General features: G+C 40.4%; 2 protein-coding genes across 3 annotated transcripts; one reads left to right on the top strand and one right to left on the bottom strand.

Moving 5' to 3' along the window:
- The first annotated feature begins 164 nt into the window (after positions 1-164).
- LOC148088864 (phosphatidylinositol 5-phosphate 4-kinase type-2 beta-like) lies at positions 165-11,655 on the top strand. 2 transcript variants are annotated; one of them, XM_087800838.1, is made up of 10 exons: positions 165-308; positions 3,184-3,281; positions 4,782-4,878; positions 4,941-5,093; positions 6,042-6,188; positions 7,277-7,315; positions 7,427-7,540; positions 8,629-8,890; positions 8,978-9,081; positions 10,727-11,655. In XM_087800838.1, exons 1-10 carry the CDS (start codon positions 165-167, stop codon positions 10,805-10,807), a joined length of 1,239 nt encoding a protein of 412 aa, XP_087656964.1. In that variant the 3' UTR covers positions 10,808-11,655. The 2 variants fall into 2 exon arrangements, with proteins under 2 accessions (XP_087656964.1, XP_087656958.1); XM_087800832.1 differs by having other exon boundaries at positions 8,975-9,081.
- Positions 11,656-14,304: 2,649 nt separating this feature from the next.
- On the bottom strand, positions 14,305-16,743 carry psmb3 (proteasome 20S subunit beta 3). Its single transcript, XM_087800658.1, has 6 exons — positions 16,615-16,743; positions 16,154-16,338; positions 14,944-15,051; positions 14,697-14,874; positions 14,532-14,626; positions 14,305-14,450 (listed from the first exon to the last, which is right to left on the bottom strand). The coding sequence occupies exons 1-6, from the start codon at positions 16,615-16,617 to the stop codon at positions 14,402-14,404; spliced, it is 618 nt and encodes a 205-aa protein (XP_087656784.1). The 5' UTR covers positions 16,618-16,743; the 3' UTR covers positions 14,305-14,401.
- Positions 16,744-17,630: the final 887 nt, after the last annotated feature.

Here is a 17,630-nt window from a genome sequence, read left to right as displayed (position 1 = left end):
CGCAGCCCAGAACCCTCGACCGGCAAACATGCACTCGTAGAGCCACTGGCTTTTTTTTTTTTTTTAAACTTCCAGACGTTTTTTTTTCGTTGTTATTGTTGTGGTTGTTCCGCGTTCGAGGCTCTCGGCGACAGCGGGCGTGAACCCGCAGCCCCGCCGGAGACATGTCGTCCAACTGCACCAGCGCTGCGCCCGTCAGCGCCAGCAAAACCAAGACGAAAAAGAAGCATTTTATAGGACAGAAAGTGAAACTGTTCCGCGCCAGCGAGCCCATCCTCAGCGTCCTCATGTGGGGGGTCAACCATACGGTAAGACCACTTCCTCACGTCCCTGGGACTGCTTTTGTTTATGCTGCTGTTTTTGTGATTTCACTGTCGTGTAGCTGTCACTCAAGCTTGACTTGTGAACCCCCCAAAAATATACTCGAGGGGGTCTCTGTGCTTCAAGTCACTGGTGGCTATGGAAGGGGCGTAGGCGCTCGCGGGGAGGCTCATGTGCGCGTCGCTGTCGAAACAGTTGCTCGTGCTTGGAGTCAATATTGATCCGAAGCAAACGATCGCAGTGATAAGTCTCTGAGAAGATGCGAGAGGATCGTGATGCGCTGCTAGTGCAGCAGAAGAAGAGGGGTGTGACCCAGACGAGGGGTTCGTCTCTGCTCCACATCTGCACGCGCTTCCTCCTCTGATTCTCAGAGAAGATCGTTTACATACATCTGTGTTAAAGCTGAGAAGAACAACAACGTGATTCCATCAATAATAATCACCGTCTTGTATGTACGTGTTATTTTATTCATTCATATGAAAACAGCAGGTCTTCCAAAGATGTGATGAAAGCATCATTATATGGTAAAGATAAAGAAAGTTATTGATCATCAAAAGCCAAGTCAATATTTTAAGGTGTGACCTTTTGTTGAATCCCACTTTCAAAAATGTCATAACTTGCTTAATATTTACCTGCTTTTAAAAAAAGGTTGCTATCATAAGAAAGCTTGCTTGTATCATAATGTTTACGTCTACTAATTTACGTTAAATGAGAATATTTTACTTTCAAAACATGCGTCGACAAAATAAATGAATAGCCAATATTGATCAAACACACCACACGTTGTTTAAATACACAGTGATGGAAACATAGTATGTTAGTTTACAGTAACTGTTGTTTATGTATTGATTCAATTCATGAAAAGAGTGGAAGTGAATTTTCAGGAAACATGGCTGGTCGGACTCGACTTGTGTCAGATTACAAGCGACCAGACAAATCGACCGGGCCGAATGTTTAAATCGATCAACTTAAAATATATTTTTCAGACACGCAGATCAATGGATAACATGTAATATTATTGGGATTCCAATCGATACTTGACTCGCACAATACGTTTTGCGGAAGTTTTGTCGAATGAAAACTTGGTAAAAAATGTTGAGTGAGATTTGTGGCGCGTCAACTTGATTAATGTGAAAATGTTCATTAAACTAGGACGTGTTTTCTACGTCATAAGTATTGTTGTTTTCTGGAGTTGAGAGAAGGGATACAGCGGGTGTTATTGATCGATCAAGTGTAAAAACACCTTGATGGATCACTGCTGATATCAGGGAAAAACTATGACTTGGTTCGTTGTTTGTCATACTTTTTTGCTTCAACCTTTGAAAGAATGAGGGCATTAAAAGTTTACTGTTGAGTTTTGTCACAACATATGCTGGAAATAAAAACAGCTAATGGAATAATGAGTCCACCTTTCACACATTTCTAGTACAAGTCACATATTAGACCGGGTGTTGCTAGTCAACTGTCTTAAGGGACCACATACAGTCACTGTTCTGAGGGGCCGCCACAAAAAAAAGTGGAAAAAGACTAAGGGTTGGGATTATTTTTTGAGTTATAGACAAAATGTATGTTCATGCTAATGTAGAGACTGGAGCTCATGTTCATCTTTGTCCACAAAAGCCAAACCCTTAGTAAACATGAGGGTATGTTGATAATCAGTGAATTTTATATTTTGAAAACAACTTTTAATGATTTGGGAAAATGTGACTGGACAAATTAATAAAACATGTGTAGTATTCATATTACATTATAGCCATCATCTTACTATTTAATAGCACATTCTCAGATTCATTATATTGTTATTCAAATAATAAAAATGGCTGCCTTGGTTCTGTTTTTCTATTGCTTATATTTTGTATTGAATTATTACATTCTTTTATTCCGTACTCCCACCTCAAAAAAATCCTTCGTTATCCGTGTAAATACGATATAAAACACTTTACATCAGGGAAGTATATTTTAAAAGGGAACAAATACTGGGAAGAGGAACAGAGAACGTTGACTGTTCTATTTAGGAATGAACTGGTAAATGCATAATAAAATAAAATGAGTGTAAAATGTTTTCTCCAAGGTCAGTTTTGTACTCAAAGTCTAAACCTGACAAAGGATGTATTAATAGACCAGGTCTGTTTTGTACCATAACAATGTATTCTCTTAAATAATCAAAAGTTTAACTTCTGTGAACTAACATACTGCATTATACTGAATAACTTTTCAAGTCAGTGCCAGTTGTTGTGCTTTTTATAATCACCAGAAAATAAATCTTACAAAGAAATGCTTTTATCCAACAATCTGTTGAATGTCTGAATATCTAGTATTTCAATAGAAAAATGACTAAATAACATTTAAATACAAAAGTCCAGGAAGTTGACAAATTCTGGTATCGATAATGATGGTGTTTATAAAACCCAGTTGCAACATCAACCCCAGATGCATCATCGGTAAACCCCCTTTTTTTCCAAGAAGAAGAGCCAACATAATCTGAGAAGGCAGATAATTGCAGCGTCTCCAGCTCTGAACTTTGATGCCGGGTGTGTGGGTGAAGCTCACTGGCTCGCCTGGTGATCAGAGTTGTGGGTGGAAGGCAGTTCCAGGACTTCAAATGGACTCTTAATCAAAGCTCCTGCTCAGAACTAGTCAAATGTATTCTTTTTTTTTCCGAGTCAGTCCAACGAGCAAGCGCCATGTTCATGCTGCGATCATTAAAATTATAGTTAAAAATGTGTGTTTTTTTGTTTCAGGGTTCAAAATGAAAACTATATCCAGTTGCTTTAATTAAAGAAATACTCACAATGTCTGTGTAAGTGTCTGGTAATGACTCTCTCTGGTGCGTCTACAGTGATCTTGTCCTTCTCCTTGCAGATTAACGAGTTAGGTAATGTGCCTGTACCTGTAATGTTAATGCCGGACGACTTTAAGGCGTACAGCAAGATCAAAGTGGACAACCACCTTTTTAACAAGTGAGTATGTTGTTGCTGTCCTTTTATTAGACTTGAAGTGCACAATCTCATCAACTAAATGTTGAGATTTGAAGTAGAATTCAGGGTATAATCAGAGTAGGCCTGTAGCGATACACTAACCTCACGATACCATTTAGTTACTATATATTTAAAAAAAAACTTGAATCATTTTCGGAATGATTTTTAGGGAACGCTCAATTCTAGTGACATCTCTTGGCTGTTTGACTCTCTTTTGGTCTGATTAGTAGAACTCAAAGCAAAAATATGTCCAAACATCAGCTTTAAAACCACTGAAGTCATTTGTATCCTCTCGTCCTCAGTCATACCCTGGATCTCGCAGGATTTCATTGTTCTTTTAGCTGAAAAGTTTAATTATAGTTTAATTGCGACAAAAATGTAACCAATGCTGTGAATATTTTCATGTTGGTAAATTTCATGTTAAAAAATTAAATTATTGTACTTTATACACACTTTATTTAAATATAAACCCTAATAGTATTATGATAAAAGGAAATGTGATTGGAAAAAAAAATCGATATACTGTATATGCTGGCGTATCAATTTTTTCACACACACCTAATTCAGACTCAATTTGCTCTCACTGTCTTCTACTTATTTGACCAGTTTTAGTTTTATAAAAGAAGAAAAAAAAGAGTAATCCATTCCCAACGTGACCTGCTGTCTGATTAAAATCTTCTTGATAGATTAATAAACCACTTTTTCTTTTCATGTTTTTATACACAGGGTTCTTTTTTTAAAATTATAAATGAATACTGACATATTTGTAACACTCTTTACTTTTGAAAGTACCACATGATTGTCTTATTGAGATTTTCTTCCGAGTGGTAGTCAAAGAATGACGTGGTAAACCTGTCGAACTTCCTGAGGAACTAAGTAATGAATTAGCTTAAATCAACACTGTAAACTTTATGGATTCTGCTGCAGGCGTTCGATCCCTGCCGACGCACAACTTCACAACTCCATGTGTCGACAGGATTTCCCGCGGATCCTTCAAAACTAAACTAAGGCATTACATTGATGGATCTTAAAATAGGGCCTTAAATCAAATGATTGAAAAGCCTTAAGAACGTGAACCCATGATTAAAAACGTCAATTTTGGAACTTAAAATAGTTTGTTTTATTTATTCATTCTGAAACAAGTAACACAACAGTGAAGTGGTGTAGTAGCCTGGACTATTCGTGCAAAAAAGTAAAAAAGTCATGTTTATTTTATGTTAAAAAGAACATTTGGGTAAATCATCCCTAAAAATTTGTCATTTATTTTAATTTTTTATTCCTCAATTTTGGTTAATTGTGGATTTTTGTCTTGAAAATAATTAAAAATGGTATAAAAAGTTTTGAATTTAAGCTGTAGGAACACTGATGGAGGAAACATGTGTAATAGTTTTACTGAATTAGTCGATTAGAGCCAAATATTCTCTCTGATGGTGAATTGATTCTAGTCTGACCTTTCCTACTGTGTCTCGCCTCCATCGCCAGAGAAAACTTGCCCAGTCGCTTCAAGTTCAAAGAATACTGTCCCATGGTGTTCCGGAACCTGAGGGAGCGCTTCTGTATCGACGACCAGGACTACCAGGTGAGAGTCCGGATGACGTCCGAAGATGGCGGCGTTCTTGATGTTTACGTTCTGATCCACAGAACTCCCTGACGAGAAGCGCTCCTCTTAACAGCGACACTCAGGGACGCTTCGGTAACCGCTTTCTCTCCAGCTACGACCACCGCTTCGTAATCAAAACCGTGTCCAGTGAGGACATCGCAGAGATGCACAACATACTGAAGAAGTACCACCAGGTAGGACGGCAATATATTATCAAAACTCGGCATAAAGGTCGATCTCTTCTGCTGCTGCTAGCTGGATGCTACTTTACGATCACACATCTGTTTGCACTGGCATGATTTAAAACACTTGGGTTGAATGTTTAATGGTAGACTATAATAATGCTATAGCTACATTGTAATCGCTTCAGTAGTTGTTAGCTACACTGTTTTCATTAGCTGCTAGCAGCTATACTGTTATTAATAACTTCCAGCTATACTGTTGTCATTAGCTGCTAGCTACATTGTAGTCACTATAGTAGTTGCTAGCTATACTGTTGTCATTAGCTGCTAGCTACATTGTAGTCACTATAGTAGTCGCTAGCTATACTGTTGTCATTAGCTGCTAGCTACATTGTAGTCACTATAGTAGTTGCTAGCTATACTGTTGTCATTAGCTGCTAGCTACATTGTAGTCACTATAGTAGTTGCTGGCTATACTGTTGTTATCAGCTGCTAGCTTGTTGTGGGCAACATCCTGAGACTCGTTGTAATCCTGTTGGTGTCTGGAAAGCAATAGTTAGAACTCCCTGATTCCAAATTACATTAATCTTACTAGGGCGAATAAACCAATCTGAAAATACTATTTGATACAATATATTGAGGTGACGCTACAATTTCACATGTTTCAATACAATACTATTTCGAAATGATTTTTAAGAGACACTGAAATTTTAGTAACATCATGTCATTGTTTCATTCTCTTATGGTTTAATGAACTTAGAAGCCAAAATGTGTTCAGTCGAGCATTGTTTTAGAAATGAACTTCAGCAGTTATTTTTAATGGTTTTTTAAAGCCTGTGTGATAAGGATTTTTTTTTTTTTTACAATTAAAAATCGTCCTTTTAGCAGCAGCAAGTCCGATCTCATCTGCATAATACCCAGCAGGCTCCTCACTCCTACTCTGCTCTCGCTTCTCCACAGTTCATCGTGGAGTGTCATGGCAACACGCTACTGCCTCAGTTCCTTGGAATGTATCGGCTAACGGTGGACGGCGTCGAGACCTACATGGTGGTGACCCGGAATGTATTCAGCCACCGTCTCACCGTGCATCGCAAATACGACCTGAAGGTATTTTTCTCTGCTGGTTATTAAGATTGAAATCTATATGATTTAGATGATATGAATGATAATATCTGAGCATTTGTCTGTGCATTTAAGAATCATTTAATTTTAAAACATCGTTGTCAAATGTCTTAAGACTACAGTGATATGGATCGTCAATAGTTGTTTATGCAATGCATCATGGGATAGCACAGAACTGTTTGGGTGAAACAGTTTCATAAATAAACCAAGGTGTAACAAAAAGGAATTTCAATAATCGTTCCGGATCTGAACTCTCGTTTTCTCGTCAGTCAGTTTCTCCTTCTGCTGAGTCCTGTATCCACAACCTTTGTGTTTTCAAAAAAAACTAAAGTGTGTCGCTATAGAATAAATCAGTCAGTAATGTAATTAAGTCATTATTTCTTCTCATTTTTACAATGTGTAGTTTGAAGCTTCTCTGAAATGCTTCAGTCATACAGTGTTTTGATCAGTTGAAATACAACTACCCATTTGTAGGATATATCTAAAGGATTGCGGGTACATGGGTGTTTGAAAACAAAATAAAAAACATTGCTCAGTTTCTTGATAAAATAAATTATGAAAATGTTCCATCGTTAAACCCTAACACACACACACTTGTGTGCCGGTTCAAGTCCAAGCTAGTGATGGTCTGACGAAGCTTCACGAAGCATCGAGTCCACTAGACTCTTTGTTTATTGAGTTTGGAAACGGATGAAGCTTCATGAAACAATCAAAAGATCTTCACCCTCAACAAGCTGGTTCAGCTGGTTGTTTGTGTCAGGTGTTAATATAAGGACCGGACTTCAAGATATGGCAGCAAAAGTGAAACAATACTGAGTACCTCAGTCGACTGTTTCGCTTCGTTATCGCTTCAGTTCTTTCCATGGAGTCTTACAGAGATTTAAATACTAACCCAGAGGCGACTGTCTCTCGACACAACACCACAACTGTCACATCAATAAAACCCTCTGGCAACTTCTCTCTAGAGACGACAGACATCCTCTTTCAGAAGCAGAGGAAGCTAAAATATGCTGACGCTGACTTGAAAGTCCTTCGTCTCCATGACTTACGATTGCACTTATGTTCGTTCTCAGGGTTCTACCGTCTCCAGGGAGGCCAGCGACAAGGAGAAGGTACGGTCGTCAGGCACAAACCACACAAAGTAGAGTCAAGTTGCTCTGACAGAAAAACCGTGATAATAAAGTTTTCACATGTCAAACTCTGACCCGGGTTCCTCTGCTCAGGCTAAAGAACTCCCCACTTTCAAAGACAATGACTTCCTGAATGAAGGCCAGAAGCTGCAGATAGGCGACGACAACAAGAAATACTTTTTGGAGAAGCTAAAACGAGACGTGGAGGTGAGTGTGTGCGTTTGTGCATCTGCATTTTCAGTGTGTGTTTATGGGCGGAAATAAGGTAACTGTGTGCACGTACACGTAAGTGAGTTACAGCTAGCGATTGGCAGAACGATGCTTCATGAAGCTTCATGATCATCTTTAAGTTACAAGTCAGGAAAAGTCATTCTTGACCGCCATTTATTTCGTTTTGTCCCTAATTTAAGGAACATAGAGTACAATAGATGGCGTTGTTGGATTTAAAAGTATGTATGGTCATTTAAATAGTTGCTCTAAGTCAGGTGCGCCATCTAGTGGTTCATGATGAAGCTTCATCAGCCCATATCAAAATAGAAAAAAACAATAAATTCATTATATACTGGCATCCAAGTTTTTCTTTCTCTGTATTTGTTTTCACGTTTAATCATTTTTAAATGAATTGGGAAATAACTACTGTATAATTATTTATTGTATTTTGTCATCAAAATATTGTAAAAGTTTCTCATTTCAACAAAGCTTGTGGTGGAGGAGGTTGTTGGCTGGACTATGACTAATACAAAACTGCAGCCAGAATTCTGACCCGCTCTAGTAGAAGAACTCACATTTCTCTGATCCTTAAAACTCTTCACTGGCTGCCAGTTTCTATTAGGATCCATTTTAAAATTCTGGTTCTTACTTTGAGATCTATTCATGGTCAGACCTTCCATCAATGATCTGATCTAGCCTTACACCCCAGCTCGGGCTCTGAGGTCTGTGGATCAGAATCTACTTATGGTTCCACGCACACGGCTCAGGACCAGAGGAGAGAAATCTTTTCAGGCTGTTGCTCCTAAGTTTTGGAACGATCTTCCTCTCTCTCTGTGTTTGATGATCTACTGACTCCTTCAAGAAACATCTGAAGACACGTTTATTCGTGCAGGCTTTTCCCTGATTCTCTGAGACTCGGTTTGTCTCGGTGTTATCTTGACCTTTTAAGTATATATTTTATTTAGTATTGTTTCTATTGTTTAAGCGCTTTGTGACCCTGGTCTAGAAAAGCGCTCTACAAATATTGTCTACTTACTTAGTGATGCTGAATTGTTTACATTTTAAAACGAGTTGCGTGTTTGCAGTTCCTGGCGACTCTGAAGATCATGGACTACAGTCTGCTGGTCGGCATCCACGACGTGGAGCGAGCCGAGCAGGAGGAGATGGACGTGGAAGGCGCCGCCGAGGAGGAGGAGTACGAGAACGACGGGATGGGCGGCGGCGTCCTCACCGGCTCCTACGGGACGCCGCCCGACAGCCCCGGGAACCCGCTCAACTGCGGGAGCTTCTTCGGCCCCGGAGAGTTCGATCCCTCCGTGGATGTTTACGCAATCAAGAGCCACGACAGTGAGTCTCTTGGTCGTGGCGGCGGGTCGAAGGACGAGCGACGCCACGTCGGCGCCGTATTAAAAGTAACTGTTCTCTCTTTGGAAGGTGCAGTCAAAAAAGAGGTTTACTTTATGGCCATCATCGACATCCTCACGCACTATGACGCCAAGAAAAAAGCTGCACACGCTGCCAAAACTGTGAAACATGGGGTGAGTTTCCCTCTTAAGTCCGTGTGGAGGTTACATGAGTTTATGAAGCTCTGTCTTCCTTTTTCATGAAGCGTGAGCAGAATGAATTCGTGTGTAAAATGCGAGAAATCTACAGGACTTGGTCATTACTATTTGAGTAGCTGCAATCTTGTGTTAGACATATTGGAGAATTGAATTGCGATGTTTTTTCCTTCACCTAAAAATGTAGCCGCGCACAGTCAAGCACAGTAGTGAGTACTGTAGGGGAGGTCCGGGGGTTTAGAGAAGAAAAACAATGAGATATTTCCCTTTCGTTTATTTCCGCGCTTCTGTGCCGACATGATCGGAGAAAAATATCACTTATAATCAGTCTCAGTTTCCCGCGAAACTGAGCGACATCAGAGAGGAGCCGCCGGCGTGTCGCGATATCACCAAATCAATAATAAATCCACCTCCTTATACACGCACACATAACAGTTTATAAATGACCTGACGCATAACTTAGCTCATTAGCATACGCCGAAGACGGACAGGTTTACACTTGTTTGGAAGTTCAGGATCTAATAAGAAAACAAATGAGACGAGATGAAAAGTACTAACAATATGTTGCTTTAACAAAGGAGGTTGAAAGAGATGAGTGACTGGATCACTAGTGTTTGAGTAAATCATAAGTTAGTCTTACTTCCGTGTATATACTGAGCCGCGCCAGCAAGACCCGTCGCCATAGCAACCGAGCCTAGCAAGCTGCGCCGCACAGCTCACAGACAGACAGAGACCTAAACAACAACGAGACATAGAAGTAGAAATTGACAACTTTACAGAACGTGACACTGATTGATGGAAGTGCACATTTAATAAAAGCTTGATTTAATCAGTAAAATATGATGAAATATCGCACATGTTTTCTATATGCATATCGCACGTGCCAGATATCAATATTTCTTCAATATATTGTGCAGCCCTAAAAAGAATATTTGTTAATATCAGAAATTAACCATTTGAATTATGATGCACTTTGGTGTGTCAACAATTGAACATAACAAAAAAAACAAGATGAATCACATTTGGTTAAATATGTTGACAATAGCAGGTTTAAAATCCAGATTATGGTCATGATTGTGAATTATTATTTTTAAGATTAATGTTTATTTAAAAAATAATTAAAAAAAATAACCAATAATAAGCAACTCATCCTGTGACTGAAGTGTTTCTTTTGTGCTTTCAGTTTATTTGCCTCCAGTTTCATTTGTCGAGTCTTCGTCCGCAACATTCCCAAAATCAAATCACCAATCGCGGCCGGTTGAACATCCAAAATACTACAGCGTTTGTCTGTTAGCATCTGATAACATTGTTTTATTTCAGGGTCAAAAACAGAAACTTTTATTGCCACATCCACTTTGACTCAACAACAGACAGAAGAAAATAATTGTTTATATATTTTTTACTCTAATAGTAATGAATGAAAAAAAAAAGTGTTTCTAAACTTCTTTTCTTCAGAAAAGTTCTCTCTCTGTTTGTTTGCGATCTGATCTGAATGTCCTTCATGAACCTGTACTAGGTTTTTCACAAGGGAGAGTTTTATTCAAAAAGCCCGTGACTCGCGCTTCATGAATGAGACCTAGTATTTCTAGAAGCTCTCCTTCACGTGTCTCTTCGTCTGTTCCAGGCGGGAGCAGAGATCTCAACGGTGAACCCGGAGCAGTACTCCAAGCGATTCTACGAGTTCATGTCCAACATCCTGTCATAGACTCGGCCCGAAGCTCCCGCCACCGATCTGACGACATGCACTTATTTTTCCTCACCCTCATGTCAGTCCATCTATTGAAAAAGAAAAAAAGCCTTCAGAGAGTCCACGGCTGCGACTGTAGGTTCCTTCTGTCCCGACTCACCGGGAGACGAACGCCACTTTCTTTCGATTCGGAACCCCCGACCTGTGGATCATCTCTGTGTACTGGTAGATGATTTTTTTTTGGGGACCTTCTCCGCCTCCTCACGCCAGCACAGGGCGTGTCTCACCGCTGCCTTGAACACGTGTGTCCGCTTCTGTCCGTACGCTCTTCTCAGTTTCCTGTTCTTCTAAATTCTACTCCACACTCGCAGAACAGTCCAAAAAAACGCATGACTGAGTCTTCACCAGGCGCGATCCACACCCGCCAATCAGACACCGCGACAAACAAGTTAATCTATTAACTGTGTATAAATCAATGAATGCAATATCCCAAAAAAATGCATGGCTGACGTGTACACAAGAGTCCGACATCCAACTTTGCATCTGAGTGTTTTAACAAAAACAAACAAATCGGTGTTTGAATGTTACGTTGCCATATTGTTTTCTTTGGATATTTGGGGGGAACTTTAACATGAGCTTGGTGGAGGTTGGTCTTAACTTTAAAAAAATACAGTTAAAAAAAATGGGAATTCTGCAGCAAAAAAAACCCAACTTGTTTTATTACCATCAGAATCATTTTTATATCTTGTTTACATTAATGTAGCAATTTTGTGTTTGTATACAGTATTGTTTTGTTACCAACAGACATTAGAAAAAAAACGGTTACTTGAAATTGATCAATGCATATTAAAGGGAGTTTTATCTTGGTTTGGTTCTGTCACTTCATGTTCTTAAGTTTGATGAGCAACACACACAAATGAGAAATTGCAAATACATTTAACATGCAACATCGAGAAAGATTCATGGAAAATAAAATTTTACTTGTTGGAACATGTTGCAGAACTGACGATCGGGAGGTAGAAGCACCCCAATACGACAGGGAGCGACGTCGGCCCTCGCTGTCCTAATAAAAACGATTTGCGCATTAACGGAATATGCGCTCGATGTTATCGTGTTCTTACGTGAATAGCTCAAGTTTCATAGGAAGATTTTTCCAACAAATATAATATATTAAAAAAAGTACGCAACTAAAAATAAATCGAGTATTTTATTAGAACTCTTTAAGCTACAGATCAGTCAGTGTATGAGAACTCCATCTAGTGGACAAACTCAAACTAGTTTAAATTGCAACTCGGAAGAATAGAATAGAATAGAAACTCTTTATTCATCCCCAGAGGGGAAACACACTTTTACAACAGCATAGTTGAGAAAAAATAAAGAAATAAATAAATAAAGTGCAGGGAAAAAAGAATAATAGAAGAAATAATACAAAATAAAATAAAAACGATCTTAAAAATATACAAATTATTTACAAAATTAGAAATTTAACACTATTAACAAAATAAAATAAAAAAAAAACAAAAAATAAAAAAAAACATACTACGGATTAGCATCAGGATATTTAAAGTAGAGAGTTAAATATCCTGACACCAGTTGGGATGAAGGACCTTCTATAACGCTCCGTCCTACACTGGGGGTGCCTGAGCCTGCCACTGAAGGAGCTGGCCAGCTCCTCCACGGTCAGGTGCAGTGGGTGAAGAGCGTTGTCCCTGATGGAGGATAGTCTGGAGAGTGTCCTCCTCTCTCCCACCTCCTCCACCGAGTCCAGCGAGCGGCCCAGGACAGAGCCGGCCCTTGTGACCAGCCTGTTGAGTCTCTTCCTGTCCCGGTCCGTGCTGCCTGCTCCCCAGCAGACCACAGCGTAGTGGATAGCAGAGGCTACCACGGAGTCATAGAAAGTCCTTAAAAGTGGTCTGCACACTCCGAAGGACCTCAGTCTCCCCAGGAGGTGGAGGCGACTTCGGCCCTTCTTGTACACGGCGTCGATGTGTGTGGACCAGTTCACTTTATTGTTGAGGTGAACACCCAGGTATTTGAAGCTGTCCACTAGCTCAATGTCCGAGCCCTGGATGCTCACCGGTTGATGTGGTGGGGACTTTTTCCTGAAGTCAATCACCATCTCCCTTGTCTTGCCGGTGTTTAAGCAAAGGTAGTTGCTCTCACACCAGTCAACAAAGTCCTTGATGACTGACCTGTACTCCAGCTCGCCCCCCCCAGACACGCAGCCCACAATGGCCGAGTCGTCAGAAAACTTCTGGAGGTGACAGCTGCTGGAGTCATAGGTAAAGTCCGCCGTGTAGAGGGAAAAAAGGAAAGGTGACAGCACTGTCCCTTGAGGCACCCCGGTGCTGCAGATGGTCACCTCAGACCTGCAGTCCTGCAGCCTCACATACTGCGGCCTGTTGGTGAGGTATTCCATCGTCCATGCTGCCAGCTGTGTCCCAACTCCTGCGTCCTCCATCTTCTTCCTTAGCAGCGCTGGCTGGATGGTGTTGAAAGCACTTGAGAAGTCAAAAAACATGACTCTCACAGTGCTACCGGCGGCTTCCAGATGAGTCAGTGCCCGGTGCTGCAGGTAGATGACGGCGTCATCCACCCCCATCTTTGGCCTGTAGGTGAACTGCAGCGGATCCAACGCAGAGCTCACCGTCGTGCGTAGATGACGGAGTACCAGCCTCTCCAAGGTCTTCATCAGATGGGAGGTCAGGGCGACTGGTCTGAAGTGGCTTGGCTCCTTCGCATGCACTGCCTTGGGAACCGGAACCACACAGGAGGTCTTCCACTGGACCAGGACCTTCTCCAGTTTGAGGCTCAGGTTGAAGATGTGTGTGACCAACTCACAAAGTTGATCAGCACAGTCCCTGAGCAGTCTGGGGCTGAGTCCATCTGGTCCAGCAGCTTTCCATCTGGTCCAGTCATGATAGTATTTTTTTTAATGCATTTGGATAAAAGTCTTCATTGAATTTTCTAAAAGTACATTGAGTTGCTCTCTTTGTGTCAACAACTTACATTCCTAATTAAAGTAAGTAAGTAATTTATATTTGTAAAGTGCTTTTCTAGACCAGGGTCACAAAGCGCTTAAACAATCAAAATAATACTCATAAACACAGGAGTCTCAGAGAATCAAGGAAAAGCCTGCACAAATAAGAATGACTTAAGATGTTTCTTGAAGGAGTCGGTAGATCCATCAAACACAGAGGGAGAGGAAGATCGTTCCAAAGCTTTCCTCTGGTCTTGAACCGTGTTCAGGAACCATCAGTAGATTCTAATCCACAGACCTCAGAGCCCAAGCTGGGGTGCAAGGCTGGATCAGATCACTGATGGAAGGTCTGACCATGAATAGATCTGAAAGTAAGAACCAGAATTTTTAAGTTGATCCTGAAACTGGCAGCCAGTGAAGAGTTTTAAGGATCGGAGAAATGCGAGTTCTTCTACTAGAGCAGGTCAGAATTCTCGCCTCTGGGGCTCTGTTGCATAAAAAGAGCAGTAGCGGTGGACAAACGAGAAGAGTCAAATCGATGAAACGCATCTTCATTTATTATCAGGAAAACAGAAAGCAGTAAAAGTGTTTCTTTTATACAAAACAAGAGGAGGCGCACGGATCCGGGGATTTTAGTCCATTCTTGCCTTCAGTGTTCTAGTGGTGATCTTGTCTTTCTCACTATCACAGACAAGACATATAAGGTAAGGTAAGACTTAACGTTACACTCTTTTCAAACACGCGTCGACGGCATTTACTTACATGACATGTACGACCACGCCCATACCAGACACGGCATCTCTGTCCACCGCGTTCAGCATGGCCTGGGAGATGGTCTCAAACAGGTCCTCCGGCTCCTGCGCGTTAGGACACACTCGTGAGTTCCAGTTGGACCGGCACCAACACTTTCACTTTGCCGGTTCTCACCATGTTCGGTTCCCACAACGACTCGCACATGCCGTACATCTGCTCGGAGCAGGTCCCGCTCACGACGAAGTCCTCCGTCACCATCGGGCAGCCGATCAGGTCCAGGGAGCAGATGAAAGGCTCGAAGGTTTTAGGGTCAAGTCCGGCGATGACGGGTTCAATATAGTACGGTCCGAACCTGCCAACGTAGGGGGAAACGAAACGCTTGATAAGAATCGAACTGAACCGCGTGCGAGTCTGTACGTACCTCCTCTCGTACAGCAGGTTGGACACCATGCTCATGAAGGTCTTGGGTTTGATTTGACGTCCCTCTTTCAGCTCATAGAGGTTCAGGCGAAATTTGAGTCTTTGTGATCTACAGAGAGAAATGGACGACTTGAAATCAGCTCAGGCAGAAGGTGTGTTGACATCAATATCATGTCTTGCTCCATCGAGTTCCGATGACTTGTGGGTATGTGTCAGGATATGAGCAGTGATCGATCATTGGTTTCACGTTTGATCGACTAAACTGCCAGAGCGCCGTGTTCCTCCATCAACTGTGTTCGTATAAAAATAGGAAGATTATACTTGTATGACTGGAATCTTCTTATCAAGACCAGCCTGACAATACTGGATTAATATAGGTATTCGTTTATTTTCCTCTTCCTGGTTATCGAGAGATGTCGATCAGCTCGTGTCACTTTTGATCGCACAATCTGAAGAGCTGCAGGATGAAAGCCGTCTAACTGCGTTCGCTTTGTTTATCTCACCAATATTTATCAATACTGGTGACACAGAACACACGTCATCGTTTCTTTAGAATATTGAAATTACCAGAGATCGCGCCACAGATTGCCGACAACTTTTGACAATTTTTCATTCTACAAAACCACTCAGGCGACTAAAATATTCTTTGGAACCCCCATTATATAATAAAGTATATATTTACCGGTCTGACAAATATCTTCTAAACTGATCCATTTGTTTTGGACCCAGCGATTTTCTAATCCGACGAGTCATGTTTACTGACAGTTTGTCACTTCTGACTAATTTAATGAAGTTCATCAATTCAATACAACGTCAATTTGCTTTATGGATTCATTATTTTACAATTAAACAACTTAAAACGATTAACATATTCATTTAGTTGTCAGGTAAGCTTTCCAATGATGCCAACCTTCTCGAAATTGAGCAAATATTGAGCAAGTTATAGTATTTTCAAAGTCAAACCTAAAATATTGAACCGTATTGATCAGTGTGGAGGAGGTTGATAGAAATTAGTGCATTTTCAGGGGTTATTATGGTTCATAACTTTCTTAATATTTATCGCAGAAAAATATACTTGTATCACTAGAATAGTCTTAACAAGATATTTTATATAATTCTGATTTCATAAAAATCAATTCATATTTAAAATTGTACACACATACTTCATCTTATTTTGTGTATTTTTAAACGACTGAAGCGACTTCACTCACACTGTCTGCACGTCAGTCGCCAGGCCTGCCAGTCCGATGAACAGCCTGTCGCCCATGGGGAAGACCTTCTGGAAGTCTGTGGTCACCATCTGAGCCTGGATCCCGAACCTTCGGTCCGCTGCGATCGCGACGCAGTTCTTCCCCCGCATGGCCATGACGGCCCCGCCGTTATAAGACATAATAGACTGAAAGAAGAGAAAAAAGGGCCAAAATGACAGACATCGAATCGATTGTCAGCTATTCTTCTTCAGAAAAGGATTTTAGGTCAACATGGTGTGTATTATTTAATACGTTTGATAAACACTGTGACACAATAATAAGGAATGTTTAAATTAAATAATGATAGCTAAACACCTAGCATCCATTAGCTTAGCATACGCTTTGGTTTATGTTTCCAATTACTTCTACTGATCACATTCAAACCAAAAACAACATTAGACTCGACGACGGTTTAAACCCACCATGGTGAAGTTATTCGGGTAAATCTCCAACGATGAAACGAAGCTTCCGGGTGGAACTCAGCACAAAGTGTTAGCCACGGAGAGTGACTACACGGTTTAGAAGAAACACAACAGTCACACTACCTTGCTCACCGACGTCATTGCAACGTCAAATTCTATTGGCTGAGGACGACGCAGGGAACCAACGCTCTTTTCTCATTGGTTGGTCAGCCGGTATATGCATAGTTCGGTTGACGGGTGGTAAAGTGAAATTAAAAACTGTTTTTTTTTTAAAAGAAAAATATCAGTTTAGCGCATAGTTATACATTGTAAACGAACGTTATTTTAAAACCAAAAAAATTACATACATACAAAATAACATTCATAATAATAATAATAATTTGTATCTATATAGCACTTTTTAAACCGTAGTTACAAAGCGCTTTACATAAAAGAACACAACTACAGATAAAAACGATACAATACATTAAAACATCATAGTAATAAAACAAGATAAAACAACACGCATTCCATTCAAGGAAAATATCATTAAATAAAATGATAAACCCCTGAAAATAAAGGAGAGTAAAAACCCCTTGATGAACACGGTTAAGGGTTAAAAGGCGACATCACACAAAAGCCAGTCTGTAAAAGTGTGTTTTTAAAAGAGGTTTAAAAGAAGGCATTTACAATACATCTAACAACAACTAATAATTGATTCAAATATTGCCCCACATTCTTGTCCATCAATGCGGAGGTAAGATATTAAACATCATTATGTCTACTTTAGGGAAGTTAAGATTATTTTTAGGGTTCATTTTACACATGTATACAGAAAACCACAGACACTAAGATGCATCTTCGTAAGAGTCTTTATATAAGAAGTGTCTTACCTTCTCTCCTCTTTCCATCAATAACTTCTCATTTAAAAAAACTTCCATCAGGAACGACTCATTTGTTTGGAAGTATAGAAAGATGGACCTGCAGACACAGTTGTGGTAATTCAATCTACTGTTCTATGGTCCATTGTTGTTGAT

This window comes from Callionymus lyra, chromosome 1, assembly GCF_982586985.1.
Source record: "Callionymus lyra chromosome 1, fCalLyr1.hap1.1, whole genome shotgun sequence".
NCBI classification, from domain to species: Eukaryota; Metazoa; Chordata; class Actinopteri; order Syngnathiformes; family Callionymidae; genus Callionymus; species Callionymus lyra.
This window is presented reverse-complemented; position numbering and strand designations above follow the sequence as displayed.